Source organism: Vidua chalybeata, chromosome 31 (assembly GCF_026979565.1).
Source record: "Vidua chalybeata isolate OUT-0048 chromosome 31, bVidCha1 merged haplotype, whole genome shotgun sequence".
In the NCBI taxonomy this organism is placed as follows: domain Eukaryota; kingdom Metazoa; phylum Chordata; class Aves; order Passeriformes; family Viduidae; genus Vidua; species Vidua chalybeata.
Genome location: NC_071560.1, coordinates 942280 through 962916, shown reverse-complemented (window position 1 = coordinate 962916; position 20637 = coordinate 942280). Strand labels below are relative to the sequence as shown.

General features: G+C 51.0%; 1 protein-coding gene and 1 long non-coding RNA gene across 4 annotated transcripts; both read right to left on the bottom strand.

Moving 5' to 3' along the window:
- Positions 1-3908: 3908 nt before the first annotated feature.
- On the bottom strand, positions 3909-10235 carry LOC128801803 (uncharacterized). Of its 3 annotated transcripts, none has more exons than XR_008435247.1 (3): positions 10007-10235; positions 9047-9542; positions 3909-4122 (listed from the first exon to the last, which is right to left on the bottom strand). It is a non-coding gene; the product is annotated as an uncharacterized LOC128801803 (long non-coding RNA). The 3 variants fall into 3 exon arrangements; XR_008435249.1 differs by having other exon boundaries at positions 3909-4112; XR_008435248.1 differs by having other exon boundaries at positions 9047-9532; positions 10007-10234.
- Positions 10236-12208: 1973 nt separating this feature from the next.
- LOC128801791 (serine/threonine-protein kinase PAK 3-like) lies at positions 12209-19022 on the bottom strand. Its single transcript, XM_053967921.1, has 6 exons — positions 18898-19022; positions 17559-17622; positions 14191-14290; positions 13576-13772; positions 13021-13158; positions 12209-12567 (listed from the first exon to the last, which is right to left on the bottom strand). The coding sequence occupies exons 1-6, from the start codon at positions 19002-19004 to the stop codon at positions 12478-12480; spliced, it is 696 nt and encodes a 231-aa protein (XP_053823896.1). The 5' UTR covers positions 19005-19022; the 3' UTR covers positions 12209-12477.
- Positions 19023-20637: the final 1615 nt, after the last annotated feature.

Below are 20637 nucleotides of genomic sequence, written 5' to 3'. Positions count from 1 at the left end.
CTAATTCTGTTGTAATTTGTCAAATGTTTGGGCAGGCCTATGCTGAAGTAAACCCAGAAGTGTGGGCAGCCTCAGGGAAATGGGGAATATTAGATATGGAGCCTCTTCAAAGTACTTGGAAGCAACCAGGACAAGTGGTGTCTAGAAGCAACACCCTATTCCAAGGGAGGGAAGTGTGAAAAATGCATATTATATGATTGGCTCCTTGCAAATATTAAAATGAATACTATATGTGTTATGTTGGAAAGTTATGCTGTAGTAATCTCTTTTAAGTAGTGCTCTCTTAATCACTTTTAAGTAGTGTGCTACATACAGTTTTTAGCCTAGAGCATAATATTAAAATAGAAACTATGTGATGTAAAATACTTTTTGTAACTAGCTCAAGGAATGGAAAAGATAATCAAGAAATTCTTCGCATTACTCTCTCTGGATAGAGATCACAGCAACAGACACCAAGATCCCCAGGGAAGAATTATTGCCTCCTTTTCAGAAAAGCTCAGACTTTGAGGAACCAAGAAGGTTGATTTACAAGACTGGGGCGGGGGGAAGCTAAAATTAAGCAGAAACACCCTGGTTTGGAAGGAATGTTTGAATCATGTATGAGCTATATGAATATGCAATAGGCTATTGCTTTAAGGGGTAATCCTTTGTTAGCAAGGTGTGCTATTTAGCAGAGAGCCTGGCAACAGGACTCCATAATTGTTTACTTTATTGTCTCTTATTCTCCTGATTGTTATGACTATTTTCATTACTATTAAACATCTGAAATTTTAAGAAAGGTGAATGGCGTTTTTCACAGGAAGGAAGGGGAATTAGACACAGCGCAGGACAAACTGGTGGAGCTGTGTGTGCTTGTAAGAGCCTGGCACTGAAATGCCCTGAGCAGGAAGGCTTCAATATCTTCTGGTGACACCATGTCAGCTAAAAGGGGGGCAAAAGCAATTCTGACTTCTTCAGCAACCACTGGATCACTTATTAAGGTATTTCTAAAAGAAATAATTCCAAGTGAAGGGATTGTGGAAGCAATAGAATCAGACAGTAGAGCTTCTTTTACAGGAAAAATCCTTCAGGGGGTTATGGCAGCTTTAGGAATACAACAGGACCTCCATAACCCCTGGCACACCCAGAGCTCAGGTTGAGTAGAAAGAATGATTGGGAAAAGAAAGAAACACCTTTGGAAGCTGGGGAAAGAAACCAAGATGCCATGGGTACAGCTTTTGCCATTGGTTTTGGCAAGAAGAAAAGCCAGACCCAGGGCAGATATTCAATTGTCTCCCTTGCAATTGATCTTGGGAATTCCTTACCCTGGTAATTCTTCACCTAGTGCAGGCTGGAGATAAGGGATGTACATTTAAAGCAGTCTATGGCCAGAATCCTGTCTCTTGTGAAATCTCTGCCACAGGAAGCTGGGCTGGCACAGAGACTGCCTTGGCACTTTGCTGTTCCCAACATCCAAGCAGGACATCGGGCCCTGCCTAAGGACTGCAAAGCAGCACCACTGCTGGCCAAGTGGCGTGGCCCGTGCCAAGTGGCCCTGAGGCCAGAAACAGCCGCCAGCACAGCTGAACACGGGGGGACCCCTCAGCCTCGGCTCCAGGGCTCTGAAGCCCCGGAGATTTGCACTTCCTGCCTGCAGCAGGAGGATGGGAGGCCCCCACTGAGCCTGCACTGAAGGCAGCGCAGCAGCAGCCAGGCCTCCACAGCGGGGCAAGGCCCTGGGCCTGCCCACACATCCTCTGCTCAAATCCTCCGCCTGCCCACCCTCCTTTGGCATCTCCAGACACCGGGGGCAATCCTTGCTGCCGCTGCTGCAGCTTCAGCGCTTTCTGTGCCTGCACTGCCGCAGCTGCTGGGGAACACAACGGCACAATTCCACTCTGGCTCTCAGTTACACACACACTGCGCTGCCTGCCATTGCATCCATGGAAAATACACCAAGTCCTCGACTTTAACCTTTTTAACATTTTATTTCTCTACTCAGGATTGCTTTGCCTTTGGGAAAGAAATGTTAAAGGTTTTTTTAAGGGATGTTCTACCACTCCACGGAGATGAATTTAACAGCTCAACACTCTGGGAATGGCCCAAAAGATACCCACAAAGATAACGACCAGCAGCAAAACAGCAACCAACACCTACCCAAGACACTGCCCCCGGCAGAGCTGGAGACACCTGCTCTGGAAAAGGCTGAGAAGGAAATCCAGCAGTTCCCACCTAATTAACATCAGAGGCAAAGAAATCCGGGCCCAATCGGAACCCAAATACTAAAACCTGCACAACTTGAAACTATAGAACTTTAAACCAATGGGTTTAGATTGGTTCAGACTGTATCAAGTTTGGGGAAAATCTACTAAAACCCACGTGTCACTGAAGGATTTTCTCTGCACAGCCGGGCTATGTGGGGATGGAATGATTTCTGTTGCAGATCCTGGCCAGAATCAAGTAATGCCTTGACTCTAACACAAAACATATTGGTGGAGTTTTTCTTTTTCCTGCAGTTCCAGTGCAAAGTTTATAGCATTCAAATATTTTTTGTAATAATCCTACTTCAATATTGCCGGTTAGGTTTGGGTCAGGGATGGGAGAATGAGTTTTTACTCCAAGGAGAAGTAGAAAAAACTTAATTGCCTCAGATTTTTTTTTGTGTATGTTTTTGTGAGAGATACCAAAATTTTGCTCTGGGTTTTCTGACGTTCACCTTTAGGCTGCATTTTGCAAAACTAGAAGAGATTTAAAGGTGACTCTTTACCTCATAAACAGTAAAAAGATGATTTGGACGAAAAAATAAAAGCAGCAGGTTGGGGGGGGGCACATGTGAGGCTGCTGAAGGCTGCTCTGGAAGAGAAGCTGCATTCCAGGCAGCCAGCTGAGGAGCTTTAGAAATGCAAATTAACACTGCTGGGGCAAAGTGCGGACAATGTACCTGGCTCTTCTTGCCTGGGGCAGGAATTAGGCTGATTCCCTCTGCCCCTCACCCCAAGCTCTGCCTGCTTGCACAGATGCAATTGGCACAGCTGAAGGCAAAGCCCATGGTCAGGAGCTCTGACTCTGCAGCAGAAATGGGTGAAGCTGCAAAGGGAAACAGCAAAATGGAGAATGTTGTGAAAACTTCACTAAAATAAGGAGGGGGATCATGCCTGTGCCCACTCCAACATGTGCTGTCACTGTCTATGTTATACAGGTTGTATCAGAGCACTGGGGAACTTTTTTGCTCTAACAAGTTCAGGGAAATCAGTTGGAATTCAAGTATTTGATGATGTAATTAGAAAAAAAGCGGTCAATTAATGCAGCCCTGGCTGGAGGGAGCGTCCAAAAATGGGGAAAAGATGAACGGCCACCAGAGCAAATCCTACAACCAAAGAGGACCCGGGAAGAACAAAAGAGAGTCAATGAGTGAATCTGCCTGGAGACAGGGCCAGGGACTTGTAGATAAGGAAGTAATGGGAGAAACCATCAGTTCCAATAAATGTTACAAAATGACCCAGACTGCTGCTCAAAGTCCCACTAAATTCCTCAACTTCGAGAAGAACAAGGACTTAACAGAGCCACGAATATCGGCTGTTATACACAAGGAGGGTGCATATTAACGAGGACAGGCAGCAGGCGCATGGGGAAATCTGAACCTCCCGAGTCCTTCATCCAGTGGGCAAAGGCAGAGGGAGATGCGGCCGGGAAAATGAGCATAAAAAGGAGGCTGCGTACTACAACAACAGCAGAGACCGCATGGCAAATGCCCCACGGCCTCTCCCTCTGCTCAGCAATAAAGTCACTTTTACAGGACTCCTCGGTCTCCTCTGGGCACAGAAACATCCGGCTGTTATAAATTGAAGCGAATAATTTGTTCAACCTTTTGAGAGTCAATCAGAAATTTATTGGTTACAGCATGCAATGGCAAGCAAACAGCGCTGGGTGCAGCCGGGGAGTCAGCACTCCACCTACGGCTCACACTGTTTCCCCCTTCCCACAGTCGTTTTATACTCTTTCTTCTTCCGTGTCCGTGGTATTTCTGGGTGTACTCTGCGCTTGCGCCCTCTGTTGCTAGGGGGTCTTCTTTTACTCTCTGATGGTCGTTTGAGGAAGCCTCCTCTCTTCTTCCTCGGTGAAAGTCCACGGCCCTGTAATGATCTTTTCCATATAAGGTTGTATGTTATATGTGCCTAAGTTCTAGTTACACAATCAGCTTAAGTAATCAACATACTAGCTAGTTTCTGTCTTGCAGTTTTCTGTTATCTACACAAGGCTTCTCCTTTCTGTCTTGATGAACAAAGAATCCTTTCTTACTTATCACAGTCCCCCCTTTTCTTTTTCTTTATTTTGTTCATCAAACCTTTTTAGTTCTTGCAAGCTCAGGGCTAAGGTTTCATTAGTCTCAGGGTTGTTGCCTTCTGCTGAGAAGGCAGGCAACCCGGCCTCGCCCGGGTCACTCGGGCCACAGACATGCACAGACACCAATGTGGTGGATTGTCAAATGGCATTTATTACCTTATCTCGTGAGGTTAAATAGTCAAGGGGGCTTTACTACGTCAAAGGGGGACGGTGGGTCCGGCTAGGGTTAGTAAGGAGTGGAAAACTACTGGAGTTAGGAGGGGCTGCATGCCTCAGGGGTGATTGATTGCGTATCACAGGATGAGGGGGGAAGGGTCTTGCTTTCCCTTACATCCCGAAATCTTCCGTTCGCCTGTCCCTATCTACCACACAGGATCGTCCGGTATGGGTTCATATTTGGCCCTTATCAACATGAGGTGAGCAGCTTCCAATCTCCCCTTTACTATGTCTATGATCCTATTAAAAATACACGGGCCAAAGGTTAGCCCCAAAATCAGCAAAATTAGGGGCCCTGCAATTGTGGACAATAGGGTAGTCAGCCACGGGGAACTATTGAACCAGGTTTCATACCAACTTTGTTGGGCTTCTCTTTCCCTTTTTCGTTTCTCTAATCCTTCCCTTAGTTTTGTCATTGTATCCCTGACTACCCCTGCGTGATCTGCATAGATACAACACTCCTCTCTGAGCGCTGCACATAGCCCTCCTTGCTGTAGGAACAGGAGGTCCAATCCTCTCCTATTTTGCAAAACCACTTCAGATAGGGACCTCACTGATTTCTCTAAGGCTGATATTGATTGCTCTATTCGCTCCAAGTCCTCGTCCACTGCTACTCTTAGAGAATGAAATTCTTTTGTTTGTTTTACTAAGGAGGCCACTCCCGTGCTTACACTCGCTCCCCCCACGAGCATGAAAGCATCTACTGTAAGTGTAGTAAAAGGTTCTCGTTTTTGTAGATGGTGTGCTGGGGTAGTTTGTAGGTTATATACATAGTCTTGAGGGTGATAGATAATTTTTGGGATTATGACTACTTGTATGTAGTAATCTGAGGTCTCATGGAAAATTTCCAGGGAGATGCAGGGTGTGAGTCCTCCTTTGGCACAGATGCACTTTGTGTTTTTAGCAGGGAGTAACCACTTGGCTGGCTTATCCTCTTGTTTTGCTGTAGTCATTGTTTAGCACAGGAATTCCATGTGCTGGGGCACTTGGCCAATGCATCTCCCCTTCCCTGTTACTGAGGCTAATGTGATTCCTTGCTCCCGCGAATCTTTCCAATTACATGAAGGGGGGTTACTGCCATTTGCACGTCTTACCTTTTCTGATATTCCAACAGCTTCATAAAATGGGGGTTTAACATCAAAGCAAAGCCAACAATGCTCTGTAAGCCGGGTGTTAGTTACATTCAAGACCTGGTATGCTCCCTCTACCAGCTTCCAAAGAGTGTTAAATCGAGAATCCTCGCTAGGGGGTACTATTGTCTGGTTGTCAACAGTTGAATTTTCCATTCCTGAGTTGCTTTGATTACTGATTATTTCAACATAACTTGGCTCTCCATCTTTGGCTATTACCGGGTTAGGGCCTACTGGTCAGGTATCTGGTGAGAAAGGCTCTTTCTTTATGGTAGACATGTTACCTCTGTCCTTACTGGGTTCCACGTACCAAAAACCCCATGTTCGTCCCACTGTCCATCCTGGATCTGATGGTTTAGTTACATTCAGATACACAAATTGACAATTCCCCTGACTGACTATGCCGCCCGACCAGTCCTTCTGTGGAGCTTTACAGCCGTGGGGTCCCCAAGAAACAGTAAGCCATTGATCTCCTTCCACTGATCAATCTGATGCTATTGTTTCACAGCCCCAATATCTACAGAAGTATTCCCTGGGGTAATTGCAATATCCCTTTCCTGGATTTGATGCTGGACACATATAGAAACCTATTTTATTTAGACATGGTTCGATGGGGGCCAATGTACATAATGACGATGTAAAACTAGGAGATCCGGATGATATCCGAGTTTGAATTTCCTTCCCATCTACTCAGGTTGATATCCATTTAAAGGGTTGATGTGAAAATTGAGAATATCCTCCTGGCAATAACATAATCAGAGTTACGATAACTTGCTAAGGAGGATGGAGTCCTGGTTTTGCACTTAACTCATAATTCCCTACCATTCCCCTTTTAGCTTGTTGCCTTTTTTGTCTATCTGGGGTGGTTGAGTCGGTACCTTTGGGGAGATTATCAATACCCAGTCGGTAATATTTGGAGTATTTCTGCATTATTCCACTTGGGATTGGGAAGAGCCTGGTTCTTTCCCCTCTGCCTTGCCCGCCGACTCGGGTGCTTCAAGCCGCAGGGATTACCATCTTCTTGGCAGCAGCGGTACTCTCCAGCGCATCCATTCCCTTTTCCCCTTCTAGCCTTATACTGCTCCCAGTTTTTATCCTTGACCAGGGATGAGTCACACGGGATTTCTTTCAGTTCTTTCCGACAACACCGGTTTACAATATGGGCAACAAAGGGGGCAGGTTCATTCAGGTGGAAACAAAAATTCTCAGGGTTAACCCCTTTTCTGTAAACCTTCCACCACTCTTCTGATTTGAACCTTACCCACTATTCTCCAATTCCCCTAACTCTAATATGATTCTTGTTAATCCTCACTCTAGCTTGTAGCAGCTGGAGCAAATCCCAGTAGGTGGCTTTCCTTTGCGGCAATGGACCCACCACGTTCTTGGCAAGTTTTACAAACAAAGCACACAAAAGGATAACAATCACAACGTATTTCTTTACACACGACTCTCTAATCATCAGCTAAGGGGTAAGTGTATCCTTTCCGTTCCCCTTCTTGGTCTATCTGGATTACCCACACTGAGTCTGCCTAACAGGGCAGGACACGTACATATACTTTCATTCTTCCACATTCACTTAACTTTATTTTTCACTTACTCTCACACACAACAAAACAACTACAACAACAAGGTACCTTTTATTTTTCAACACACCTATTACACTTTTAGGTGTCCCTGGCCAGTCCCGGTGTTCTTGGATACCCCTCAATCCAGCTGTGTTGTTCCCAACCCCAGATCCTCTCAGGCTTATCCTCAAACTGGCAAAATTTTTACTCAGTCCTGGATGCTCTCGAATATTAATATCTCAGCCCAGTAAACGTAATTCTGGGTGCTCTTGGAATGTTAATCTCTCAACCCAGCAGGTTTGAATCAACCCTGGATGTTCTTGGAGTATTAATCCGTCAACCCAGCAGGTTTAATCCTGGATGTTCTTGGGCATTCTTATCCCTCAATCCAGCAGAATTTTTAGGGGCCCCTCCAACACATTTTACCTTTTATTTTTCCCCAATAGATTATGCCAAGAAAACCCTCATTTTACCTTTTATTTTTTTTTCCCAACTAATTACCTTTTATTCCCCCCCCCCCCCAAGGGTTCTCACTCTTTCCCTGAGACCCAGTCCTCGTTTCCCCGGGGGGGGATTCTCTCACTCTTTTTATCACTCACTTCGTCTCTTTACTGGCCACTTTTCTCGCGAAAAAGACGGAAACGCAGCATGGGAGACTGCCGCTCTTGCTTAGCAGGTCTGGGGTAACCAGCCCGCCTCTCATTCACACACATTCATCCCCCCTTTGTCTGCCCCGTCCCAAGTATAAACATTCAGACCCATAAATTGGTCTAACCTTTTGGCAACTCCAAGAGGGTCCTCTAAGAGGTGTCCCATTTCCTTTTTGAACTCCCTCACATCTCCTGAATTCAAGGGTACAGACACATATCCAACTCCTAAGATTTGGGCTGGTTGCCCCGGTTGTCCTGCATTACGGTTAGGGACCATCCCCATTCCTGCTTCTCGGAGTGGGAACAATCCCAATTCCTCCCGCCTTTTCCTAGTCTGGCTTCTAGTTACCCGCTGGTTATTCCCGTGGAGCTCAACATTCAACTCATCCCCCTCCGAGTCATCTTGTACCAAGGCAGAGGGTTCAGGATGTTGTGGTGAATGTGGAGGTAGGGGTGGAGGGGGAGGAGAACGGGGGGCGGGAGGGGGGGGGGTGGTGGAGGAGGTGGTGGAGGGGGAGGAGGTATGTAGGGTGGAGGGGTGGAATCGGGTAGGTCTGTATCCTCTTTCAATCTTTTCTTCTTCCCCCTAGTACTAAGTGCAAACAACTTAGTGCGAGTTTCCCCCACTATCCACAGGGAGGCGTACTTGCTTTCCTCTAAGTTCAAGGGCTCTTTAGAATTCACAGAAATATTTAAAGCCTGACATATCTAATCCTCAAATGAGCCAAACACTGGCCAGTACAAATGCTCCCCTCTTATTTGTTTCCCTCCCCAAACCTCCATGCAGTAGTGCACCATTTTCACCTTGTCCTTTCCTTTCCTGGAGGGGAAGGCATCCCAATTTTTAATCATTAGTCCTAATGGGCTATCTGGAGGAATTTGGGGAAGCTTTACAGGGGTTCCCACGGGGCCAGAGGGCTTGCTTTTCCTCTGTCCCATCTTCCGGAGTGCCTTCTCACACACACCTCCACGCTTCCCTCAATTCATGGCCCAGCCCATCACCGGGTGTGGGAAACGCACTACTATGAGGTCCACACTCACGTCGTCTCACAGAGACGTCTCACTCATTACACTCTGGGATCCCAACCCTGACCGAGTGGGCCCCGTTCCCTCTGAACGGAGCAACCTCAGTAGCCCCGAAGGACCACTGAAAGGTACTTACACAGTCCTGTGCCTTCGCCCGGGACTTCGTGCACAAAGATTAAGGGGTTGCCGGCTATTCTTTGCTTGCCACCGAATTTGGGTTCGTCGGTAAGGGTCCTAGAGGGAAGACTCCTGAGCGGGGCCCGCTGCCAAGGCAGCGACGGCACCTCCCCGTGAGGAGCTTATCCGAGTCACGGCACCAGATTGTTATAAACTGAGGCGAATTATTTGTTCAGCCTTTCAAGAGTCAATCAGAAATTTATTGATTACAGCAAGCGATGGCAAGCAAACAGCGCTGGGTGCAGCCGGAGAGTCAGCGCTCCACCTACGGCTCACACTGTTTCCCCCTTCCCACAGTCTTTTTATACTCTTTCTTCTTCCGTGTCCGTGGTATTTCTGGGTGTACTCTGCACTTGCGCCCTCTGTTGCTAGGGGGTCTTCTTTTACTCTCTGATGGTCGTTTGAGGAAGCCTCCTCTCTTCTTCCTCGGTGAAAGTCCACGGCCCTGTAATGATCTTTTCCATATAAGGTTGTATGTTATATGCGCCTAAGTTCTAGTTACACAATCAGCTTAAGTAATCAACATACTAGCTAGTTTCTGTCTTGCGGTTTTCTGTTATCAACACAAGGCTTCTCCTTTGGTTTCCTGTTATCTACACAAGGCTTCTCCTTTCTGTCTTGATGAACAAAGAGTCCTTTCTAACTTATCACAGGCGACGTGAATTTCCCCTCACGCTCCCGGCGACGGGGCAGCCACCTCTGTCCTACCCACAGCAAGCGGGACGAGGCAGCGCTGCTCCGGCAGCGGCTCCTGCCCAGGCAGCGGCGGGAAGGAGAGCGCGGGCAGCCGCTCCCGCAGCGCCCTCGGCCCAGGGCCACCACGGGCCGGACACGGCACAAGCAAGCCGCCGCAGCCCCCTGCCGCCCCCTCCGCCCGCAGCGAGCCCCGAGCCCCCGCAGAACCCAGCGCGGCTCCCACCTGCGCCGGGGCCGCCTCCCAGCTCCGCCAATGCCGCCTCCCCGGCCTCCGGCCGCTGCCGCCGCTCCCGGGCCCGCACAGACGCTCCGCCAATGGCGCCGCTGCCCAGCCAGGGCCGCCCTCAGGCCGCCAGCGGGGCCGTGCTTCGCCCCGCTCTCACCAATCAGCGCGCCACAACCACGACTGACGGCACAGCCGGCCAATCGCAACGAGGGGCGGGCTCTGCACACGGCACCGCCTCGCCCCGCGCTCTCAGGGCCCCCCGGGCTGGGCGAGGGCAAAGCCGCAGCTGAGGAGCAGCCCTGGAACGGGCCCGGGCCTGGGCCGGCATCCAGCGGAAACACAAACAAACTTCTCCGCACCTCCCGACACGGCTTTCCCTGCCCTGCGCCTTCGCTGCCTCCGCCTCTGCGGCAAGCCCACGAGCCCCACTTCTCCTGCCCCTAATTAGCAGCATCAGTGCAGCGCTTGGATTTCCCCCAAAAAGGGAAAACTGCCCAAAGCCCTGGGGGTGAGTGGGGCAGGGGAGAGATTTCGGGCAGAAAACTCCAAAACCTCCGAGCAGGAGAATGAGAAGTCAAGGAAGAGCCTTGGATCCAGCTTTCCCTCAGGCCTCCCTCCTTCCAGCTGCACCTCCTCCCCCGGCAGGGCAGCAGACAGGGAATGGGGCCATGCTCAGTTCATCCCCCGTGCCTTCTCCCTTTGCTCAGGGACAGGAGTCGTTCCCCTGCTGCACCCTGCGCTCTCTCCCACCGGAGACTTGTCCAGGAACTTCTGCGAGCGGAGTCCATCCCCTGGGGCACAGCCCCCCTCCAAGTGCTGCAGCGTGGGTCACTGTGCCACGGGCTCAGTCCTTCCAGGACAGGCTGCTCCAGCGGGGGCCCCTCTGCCCACGGGCTCACAGCCTCCTCTCAGGCATCCCCGTGCTCCAGCCTGGCTCCTCCAGGGGCTGCAGGGGGATCTCTGCATCGCCATGGATCTGCAGGGGGATCTCTGCAGCCCTATTGTTATAAATGAATCAGCCAATTTAATTATTCGAGGAATTTATTAAATCAAATCAAAGTAAAAATTGGAAAAGCCACAAGGAAAACAGCGCTGAGCCAGGCGATCGGAGCTGGGTTCAGGCTCTGCAGCTCCGTGCCCCTGGCAGTTCACAAGGTGCTGATTCCGCAGGTTTTTTTGGTATTGTTTTCAGACGGAGCAGGATTCCTGGGGGGTCTTCCTGTTCCTTCTCATTAATCTTGCCCCTTTCCACATATTAATGCATGTTCTTCCATGTTGTTAGACGGTAATCCTCTTGAATATCTTGTTCTGGCGACGAATATTCATCTTATCGGTTCAATGCTTATCTTCTAGATGGCATAATCCTTCAGAATAACCATCCTTTGAGACAGGAATTAATCTTGTGTATATTGTTCTTTTACTTCTATTTAAAAAGACACTGTATTTTTTTAGTCCTGAGCAGGAATTTATTTTAAATCATATATTACACCCATGGATCTGCAGGGGGATCTCTGCATCCCCTTGGATCTGCAGGGGCATCTCTGTATCCCCACGGATCTCTGCATCCAGCACCACCGTCTTTGGACGCGCCAGGAATAGGCTGAGCTCTGCCTGAAGCTCTTCTCACATTCCCCACACCCTTTCTGGCACAGGGAGGGTTTTACCTCCTCACAGCTCCCCAGGCTGGGTTCGCAGCCCCTTCTCGGGTGCGATCTCTAGGGCTTCCATATTCCACTTCAATATTTTGCAAAACCCAAAACTATAATGTATGTTTTTCAGACATCCACAAACTAAAATATCATCCATGAATGATGTTCTGAGGATATGAACTACACAGGGGTCAGGGCACTGGCCACAAAAACCTGACAAATTATACTACAGCAAAAGCAGTTAAAAGTGATTACAAACTGTGCTATATCAAAATCGTTGTGATTAAGAATAATTTGTAGAAGTCAAGACATAATAGCAAAAGCCACCAACTACATAGTTCTTTTTAACAAACCCAGGGCAGGTTTTTCCCTTGCATGGAGCACTTGGGCCTTCCCCAGGCCCCTTCTGCCCTCTGGCAGAGCCGGTGGCATTTTCCACCACACAGAGTTTGTAACCAAGAGTTGGGTGCAGCCGAGAAGGCTCCAAGCGCCTCCTTCCAGGCTGATTCTGCAGATGCCAAGGCTGCTCTGGGCTCTGCCAGAGCTCTGCTGGGGCTCAGCTCTGGGCGAGGCTGGGCCCACTCTCCCCTCACATTGCTCCGGGCAGCTGAGTCACAGAGGGAGAAGGAAGGGACACCTCAAGGGAGTTGAGGTTTAAGAGAGATTTTATTCAAAAAACTGCCATACCAAACAGGCTGTCATAAGAGCCATAACAAACAGGCTGTCCTAACTACCATAACCATAACTAGCACTGCTAACTACCATGACTAACTAGTTGTCCTAACTAACTACTGTAACTAAAAGGTGTCCTCCAGTGCTTCATCTCCTCCGCTGCTCCCTCAGTTGCTTTGCTGCGGTGATCAGAGGGGTCAGGCTGGAGAGAGGCTTGGCTGATGATAAAAATGGGTGCTGCCCAAAGGATAAAAAAGAAAGAAATGAACCGTCACTTTCCAGAGTAAATTTTCTTACAGTCTCTGTTGCAACAGGACAAAGGGAAATGGTCTGAAACTCAGGAGAGGGAAGCAGGCTCAGATTAGCTCTAAGGCAGAATTTTTTTACCAGGAGAGTGGGGAAGCACTGAGAGAAGGTGCCCAGAGATGTGGGAGGTGCCTCCTCCCTGGAAACTTCCAAGCTCAGGTCAGGCAGGGCTCTCTGAGCCACCTGACCTGCTTGAAGATGGTCCTGCTCGTTGTGGGGCACCAGGTGCAGATGCCCTGGAAAGGACCCTGCCAAGTCAAAGCAGGCGAGGATTCTGCTTGCTTTGCGTGTGGAAAGCAGCGAGACTGGAGACTCTCAGAGGGGGCCCCACAAGAAAACCCCTCCCTGGCGCTGCTGCTTCCCCTGCAGCCGCTTGGCATTCACCCGCAGCAGCTCCTGGGCAGAGCAGCGCCGCTCCTCGTCCGGCTCCAGACTGCACTCGAGGAAGTCCCGCAGCAGAGCCGACAGGCGCCTGGGCTCCTGCAGCTGCGGGGTCCCGTTCTGCTGGATCAGAGCACAGGCCTGCAGGAAAAGCAAACTCAGCGCTCTGCCAGCTTCCTTCACACCCACAAGTGCTCACATCGAGCCCAGGTTCCCAGCCTCAGCTCCAGGGGCACTCTCCTCCCTGGCAGAGATGCTGCTCAGAGCTCATTTTTCTATGCCAACCAAAAAACCCAAACCCCGGTGCTGCCACAGCCATTGTAAAGAGCTGGTGTACTGGCTTCACATTTTCAGGTCATCCTCACAGCCAGAAGAGCGGCAACAATGTAAATCCCAAAGCAAATTGCTGCTGGACACTGCAGAACAATCGTCTGTGCTGAGGCTCGAGTCCTCTGGGAATTCCCTTCCCCATGGGCAGAAGCCTCCAGCTGCTGCTCCCAGTGCAGGGTCACCCTGTGCTCACAGGCCTCTGCAACCACTGCAGAATTTGCCTCTTACCATGGCCCTCATTTCCTTGAAGTAAGGAGGTTCTCCTTCCACCATCTCGATGGTCACAATGCCAAAGGACCAGATGTCCACCTTGGGGCCATAAGGAGAACTGGTGACAACTTCTGGGGCCATCCAGTGAGCAGTGCCCACCATGGAGCTGCGCTGGTCCTGCTCAGGGCTGAGCTGAGCGCAGAGGCCAAAATCAGCTGAGGACAGAAACAAACACTGTCAAAGGCAGCTGGAATGAGGAAACCAAGCACAAAGACTCCCCACTCTCAGTCTGAGAATGCAGTAGTGAAGTCAGCTGGAAAAGTCCTCAGGGCTGTAGCCAAGGACAGATGGAACTGGACCCTTAAAGAAACCCTCAGCTTTTGTGCAGTTGCTTTTACTGATTCCCTTGAAGCTTTAGATTCCAATTCCTGCCCCTCTGGAAGGGCCATACCCAGAGCAAAGGCACTCCTGACAGCCTGCTCCTGTCCTGAGCTCTCTGCAGGGGCAGCCGCTCTCAGCTGGCAGCAGGGGCCGGGCAGTGCCCCCAGCAGCCCTTGTGGGGCTCTGGCCGTCACTGGGAAGCAGCCCCACAGCCGCAGCCCGGGAGCGCCGTGCCTGGCCAGGAACACCCACCCAGCTTGACAGAGCCGTCCATTCCCAGAAGGATGTTGGAGCTCTTCAGATCTCTGTGGATCACCCGGTTCGCATGGAGGAAATCCAGGCCCTGCAGACACTGAGAGAGAACAAGAAACACAAGCATAAAAACCAATGGCCGGAATATATCACACAAGAAAGGACAGTTTCGGATTCTGCCAGCAGCACCTTTGCTGTGACAGGCCAGGAGTGCAGTGCAGACAAGCTCCAGGCAAACGGTTCAAGGCAAGGCTGAGAACAGCAAATCAAATCCAAAACAGACAGAGAGAACCACAACAGCAGGAAAGAGAACAAGAACAGAGTAGAAGTGCAGTGATGCTGGCAGGCCGTTCACTGCAGGGGCTCTTTCTTCTCCAGCTCATAAAAACAACAGAGAAACAAAGCCCTGAGCATGGAGCCACTCCTTTTCTCACGCCCTGTTGGGAAGGACCATCGTGTCCAAGGCACAGCAGTCACAAGCAGGATCCCTCACCTCCCGACTGACAGCTGCCATCTCTCCTTCAGCCATGCCTGTCTGTGTGACAACGTCCTGCAAATTTCCTCCATCCATGTATTCCATCACCAGACAGCGATCTCCGTCAACAAGGAAGTTGGAAGAGGAAAACAATGGCATGGAGACCAATGTGCAGTGCTCAATTCCCCCATGGAAAAGCCTGGAGTGGAGCATTGTTTCCATGTCACTTGTCAGTGAGGACAGGATCAGATGGAGAGACATTCCTGCCAGGCTGCACAGCCCTTGGAATCTGCACAGTCTAAAGGAGGAGACACCTGTGAGAAAGGAGAGGCCTTAGATGGCAAGCGGGTGAAAAATGCAGTTTAGCAACAGCCCAGATCAATGTGGAACCACAACACTGGCCCCCAGCTGGTTCAGCTTCTGAACTCATCAGTTCCACCATTCCCTCCAGAACAAGGCAACACAACTCCCAGGGTTATCCAGGGGAGGAGGCCGTGCAGCACTTGGGACAAAAGGGGTCAGAAAACCTTTCAGAAAGTCCCTTCAGAAACAGGCAAGGCCAGTGAAAATTGACAAATGAGGCATTTCTGGAAACAAGAACCTGGTCTTCCTGGCATCCTGCAGCAATGGAAAAGGGCTGGGAAGAAGAAGGCAAGGGAAATAATTTCTGCTGTGGTTTATCAGCACTTGTTGTAAGACACAGAAAACAGGATCAACTTGAAGGAAAACCAAACCAAAGCAACAAAAGCACATGGAGGGAACGAACTGCCAGGCTGTTGTTTTGGGAGGATATGGCTGGGTCAGGCATTTTCAAAACAGGCTACAAACTCCGGATGCCAGGAAAGGTTAAAGCAGGGCCTGGGCACAGGATAGCACTGAAGCACTCAGCTGTCCAAAGAGTTGACAATGTTGGGGTTCTTCTTGTCCTTCAGGAGCAGGAGCTCATTCACAGCTCGTTCCCTGTTCTGCCCTCTGAGACTCATTTTCTTTATGGCCGCCTGAAGGGACATTGCAGACCTTTAACTGGAGGAGTCTGTGGCAGGAGGCCGCAGCAAACACAGAGCGAGTCTTTTTGGAGCGACAGAGCCCAGCTGTGCCAAACTGCCTTGGGATGGGACACCAGAGCTCAGCAAGTGCCATTCCCACACCCCACTGCTCTGCTCACTGGGGGCTGCTTACCGAACACATGGCCTGAGACATTTGGCCTTGCAAGCTCTGCAGAAACGGCCCCTCAGCTGTCAGCCTCCAAGCTCTAACAACATTCTCTGCACCTACAGTCTTCTCAAATGGCCTCAACACTCTCATTATTATTCAAACACATTTTGCAAGCAGGAGGTAATTCTGGTTCTGTGAAAACGGTGCAAAACAGCCGAGAACCTTTTAGCAATTCTATGGGATTTGGTCGTGATTTCAGATGCAACTGCTCTGGTTGGGATTGCACAACAAAGCAAACACACACATCCATTGCTCAGGTGATCCCTGTCACAGGCTGTCACTGACCCCCAGAGCCAAACACAACTGCAGGGTTTAGGAGAGAGCTTTGCTCTGGACATCCATCTTCTCATTTCTCTCCCTCTCTCTCTGTGAACAGCTGAAGTGGAACTAAAACCCCAAACTGAGGCCAAGCAGGATCACTCCCTAATTAGGCCTTGAGGTACCCTTTGAAGATGAAAGGCAGGATGGAAAAACTGCTAAATAGTGCTCCTGAATGAGGCTGGGGTGAAGATAAATTGGGCCTCAGTCTCCAGCACCTGATGCATTCACACTTTTAGATATGAAGACCAAGCCAGCGTGTCCTGCTCTGACAGACACCATTGCCCTCCTTGCATTCCTTTGGGCACTTCAGAAGGACCAAGTCTGTCCCAGCTGTCGTCTGCAGGCTGACACTGCTCTGCCTTCAGAGGAGCAGCCTGTGCAGAAAAGCTCTGCTGGCCCCCAAAGCTGCAGCCACAGCTCCCAGCAGAGGGGAAAGCCCTGGAGAGCTGCCAGACGTGCTGGGCGCGTTGACACCGACCTCTCCTCCTGTGGCCCTGTCGTGTCCTTTAGAAACGGTTCTGAAAGCCCTGGAGACAAAACAGCAGAGAAGAAAGAAGCAGCGCTTTAGGCCCTGGCAGTGAAAGCCAGCCCAGACAGGAGATCTCTGCTGCCTGCAGCGTTCACAAACACCTGGGTGCATCGACCCTTCCAACAACAGCACAGCAGCCACCAGCCCTCTGCCATGCAAGGTGTGCAAGAGAAAACTGAGACCCAACACAAAGGAATTGGGCTGGAGCAAATCCCAAATATCCACGCTGAATTGCTTTAGTTCAAAACCTGACGTGAGCAATGGGTGTCTAAAGAACTGGAAAAGAATGCATTTCATCCTTTTCCATTTCCTGCCTAAGACCTGCAGGATCCACAAGGGCCCTGCCAGCAGGCAGGTGATGCATTTTCCCCCAGAGTGCATCAGCTCTGTGTCTGTTACTGAATGTAAGTGCTCTACTATGTGTGCTGGAATAGAGCACTTATTAGTTCATCTCTGGTTTCTGTTTCTAAAGCATTAGGTTGATAATCCTGACCTGTGGATATTTTTGAAGCAAAGTATTTGAAAGAAATCTCCTTGAGAACTGTTTTCTGACAATCACCAGATGGTGAGTTGCTCTTTTAGGCAACGTAGTACCAGGGACAGAAGATCTTCCAGGTCCTGCTCCTTGCTGCAGGCAGGACACTTCCAGCCTCAGGGGGCTTTGACAGTGCCTTCTGAGCACAGTTATCAATTCTGATCAGGACTGAGAGACAGCAGGATGGTACCCCAGTGTCTGGAGGTGCTTGGAGCTGTCCTGACTTCTCACTAGATCCTGCACCAGCACGACACCTGGGCCTGCTTGTGCAGAAGTAACTGCCGTGCACTTACCCTTGGCCAATCTGCTCCACTTCCAGGTATTTCTCGGCAGGCTTCGCCAGGCTCACACTGTTCCCTGAAAGAAACCACGTGGAAGACGCTCCCTCCCAGAGTGAGACCCCGCCTTGCAGCAGAGCCAGAATGCAGCCCCCCTCCCTGGGGCCAGCAGCCCCTTGGTCTCAGCTGGGGAAGGACAATCAATGGCCCTGGGACATTCAGCTGCAGAGCAACACTGGGTGCAGCTGATGCCGAGACACACACACAGCAGCCTGCTCTGGCACACAGGAACAGAGCAGACGTACTCAGCTGCATCAGGCACCACTCCCCTCTCCCCTCTGGCTGCAGGGCCTTGCTGCTGGCAGAATGTTCAGCCCAGGATCCCACAGCCGAGGGAGGTTCAGTGTCCTCTTCCTAAGCACAGGCAGGTTCTCCATCCTCTTCCCAAGCACAGGCAGGTTCTCCATCCTCTTCCCAAAACACTGCAGGTTCTCCATCCTCTTCCCAAAACACTGCAGGTTCGCCATCATCTTTCCAAGCCAGGGGATGTTCACTGTCCACTTCCCATGCTGGGAGAAGTTCACCCTCCTCTTCCCAAGGCAAAGGATGTCCTCTGTCCTCGTCCCATGCCGGGAGATGTCCATCATCCTCGTCCTACACCATGCGAGCCTGGCCATCCTCGTCCCACACCAGGGGCCATCCACCGTCCTCGTCCCACGCTGGGAGATGTCCACTGTCCTTGTCCCCCACCGTGGGAACCTCGCCGTTGTATTCCCACACTGCGGGATGTTCGCCCTCGTCTCCCAGAACAGCAGGAAGTTCACCCTCATCTCCCGGCACTGAGGGAAGTTCACCATCGTCCCCCAGAACAGCGGGAAGCTCACTGCTCTCTTCCTCCTCTTTGGCCTCCTCTTTGAAAGCAGAGGGAGCCAGAGGAGGTGCTGGTTTTGCTTTTGTGCCCTGTGGACAGACGGCAGCGTGAGGGACGGGAAGTTCTGTCTCAGTTATCACCTTCTTTATCCTCAGCTGCACATCCAGCTGCACTAACCAGAAATTGGGTTTGGAGCTGTTCAAACTAACCATGGGTTAAAGTCGACATTGCCACTTATTGTTGGGAGTTCAATATTCCACCATGGCTAAAGCCAGCAAGCAATCCTCTGCCTGCAAAACCAGACCTGCAGCTCTTCTAAAGCTCTTCAGCAGAAAAGGAGAAAACTGCCAGGGATCCCTTTGCTGCCACAAGGACACTGACAGAAACTTTCCTTCTGCCTCCCAGGCTGGCACTCGGCTGCCACGTGCCGAGCTCACAACTTGCTGCACAATTCCAAACACCAAAGGTTCCTTTCCCACTCACCGAAGGAGGAGCTGCTCGGGATCCACACATGAGGTGCCCTGCAAGGGAAGAGGGAACATGAACCAGATGCTGTCAGGAAAAGAAGTGCCTGTGGTGGGAAATGCCATGGAGCAAGGCAACCCCGAGAGAGCATTTTGTTTTCACAGTGTCCCTCCAGGAGCCACAGTCCCTTCACACAGCAAGAGAATAGCACAAAATACTGGGCTGAGTCAGTTCTTGGCTGGACCAGCAAACAGAGGGAGTGTTACGGAGAAATTCAATTGGGGAGGCCAATTATAGATAAATCAATTAACAAGAATTTATTAAGCCAGCGGCAGTAAGCAAAAGACAGCGTTGGGCAGCCTGGGAGTTTTCTGCTCTACCACGGCACGCGCTACCCCTGTGGCCTTTTTGGTTTTTTATAGTCCCTCTTTTTTTTTTCTTCTTTCCAGTTGACGTATTTTCTCTCAATGCACTCTGCGCCTGTGCAATTGGTTGCTAGGGGGTCTTTTTTCTGCCCTTGGTGGTCGTAGAGATGAAGGCTCCTCATCTTCCTTGCAGATTGTCCTTGGCCTAAAAGTTAACTTGTATATAATCAGTTACACAGTCTTCTATGCTAGTTGCATCTGCACAATTCTTAAGCAGGATACTTGCTGTTCCCTTGCCCACCCCCCTCCTTTTCCTCCCACGTCTTAAAATTCCCTACTCAGTTCAAATTCTTATCTCCTTCAATGCTCGTTTTGATGAACAGAGACCTTTTTATTTATTACACCTCTAATTATTAAATTGGCTGATTCATATATAACAATGGGGCTGCAGAGATCCCCCTGCAGATCCGTGGCGATGCAGAGATCCCCCTGCAGATCCGTGGGGATGCTGAGATCCCCCTGCAGCCCCTGGAGGAGCCAGGCTGGAGCACGGGGATGCCTGAGAGGAGGCTGTGAGCCCGTGGGCAGAGGGGCCCCCGCTGGAGCAGCCTGTCCTGGAAGGACTGAGCCCGTGGCACAGTGACCCACGCTGCAGCACTTGGAGGGGGGCTGTGCCCCAGGGGATGGACTCCGCTCGCAGAAGTTCCTGGACAAGTCTCCGGTGGGAGAGAGCGCAGGGTGCAGCAGGGGAACGACTCCTGTCCCTGAGCAGAGGGAGAAGGCACGGGGGATGAACTGAGCATGGCCCCATTCCCTGTCTCCTGCCCTGCCGGGGGAGGAGGTGCAGCTGGAAGGAGGGAGGCCTGAGGGAAAGCTGGATCCAAGGCTCTTCCTTGACTTCTCATTCTCCTGCTCGGAGGTTTTGGAGTTTTCTGCCCGAAATCTCTCCCCTGCCCCACTCACCCCCAGGGCTTTGGGCAGTTTTCCCTTTTTTGGGGAAATCCAAGCGCTGCACTGATGCTGCTAATTAGGGGCAGAAGAAGTGGGGCTCGTGGGCTTGCCGCAGAGGCGGAGGCAGCGAAGGCGCAGGGCAGGGAAAGCCGTGTCGGGAGGTGCGGAGAAGTTTGTTTGTGTTTGCGCTGGATGCCGGCCCGGGCCCGGGCCCGTTCCAGGGCTGTTCCTCAGCTGCGGCTTTGCCCTCGCCCAGCCCGGGGGGCCCTGAGAGCGCGGGGCGAGGCGGTGCCGTGTGCAGAGCCCGCCCCTCGTTGCGATTGGCCGGCTGTGCCGTCAGTCGTGGTTGTGGCGCGCTGATTGGTGAGAGCGGGGCGAAGCACGGCCCCGCTGGCGGCCTGAGGGCGGCCCTGGCTGGGCAGCGGCGCCATTGGCGGAGCGT

Excerpts from the sequence above, each read along its gene's own strand:
- LOC128801791 (XM_053967921.1), bottom strand. The coding sequence starts at position 19,004 with ATGGCATTTCCCACCACAGGCACTTCTTTTCCTGACAGCATCTGGTTC. Across the intron at positions 17,623-18,897 it reads CCCGAGCAGCTCCTCCTTCG|GGAACAGTGTGAGCCTGGCG; the intron begins GTGAGTGGGAAA and ends GGTTTCTTTCAG. Across the intron at positions 14,291-17,558 it reads GTGGAGCAGATTGGCCAAGG|TGTCTGCAGGGCCTGGATTT; the intron begins GTAAGTGCACGG and ends GTTCTCTCTCAG.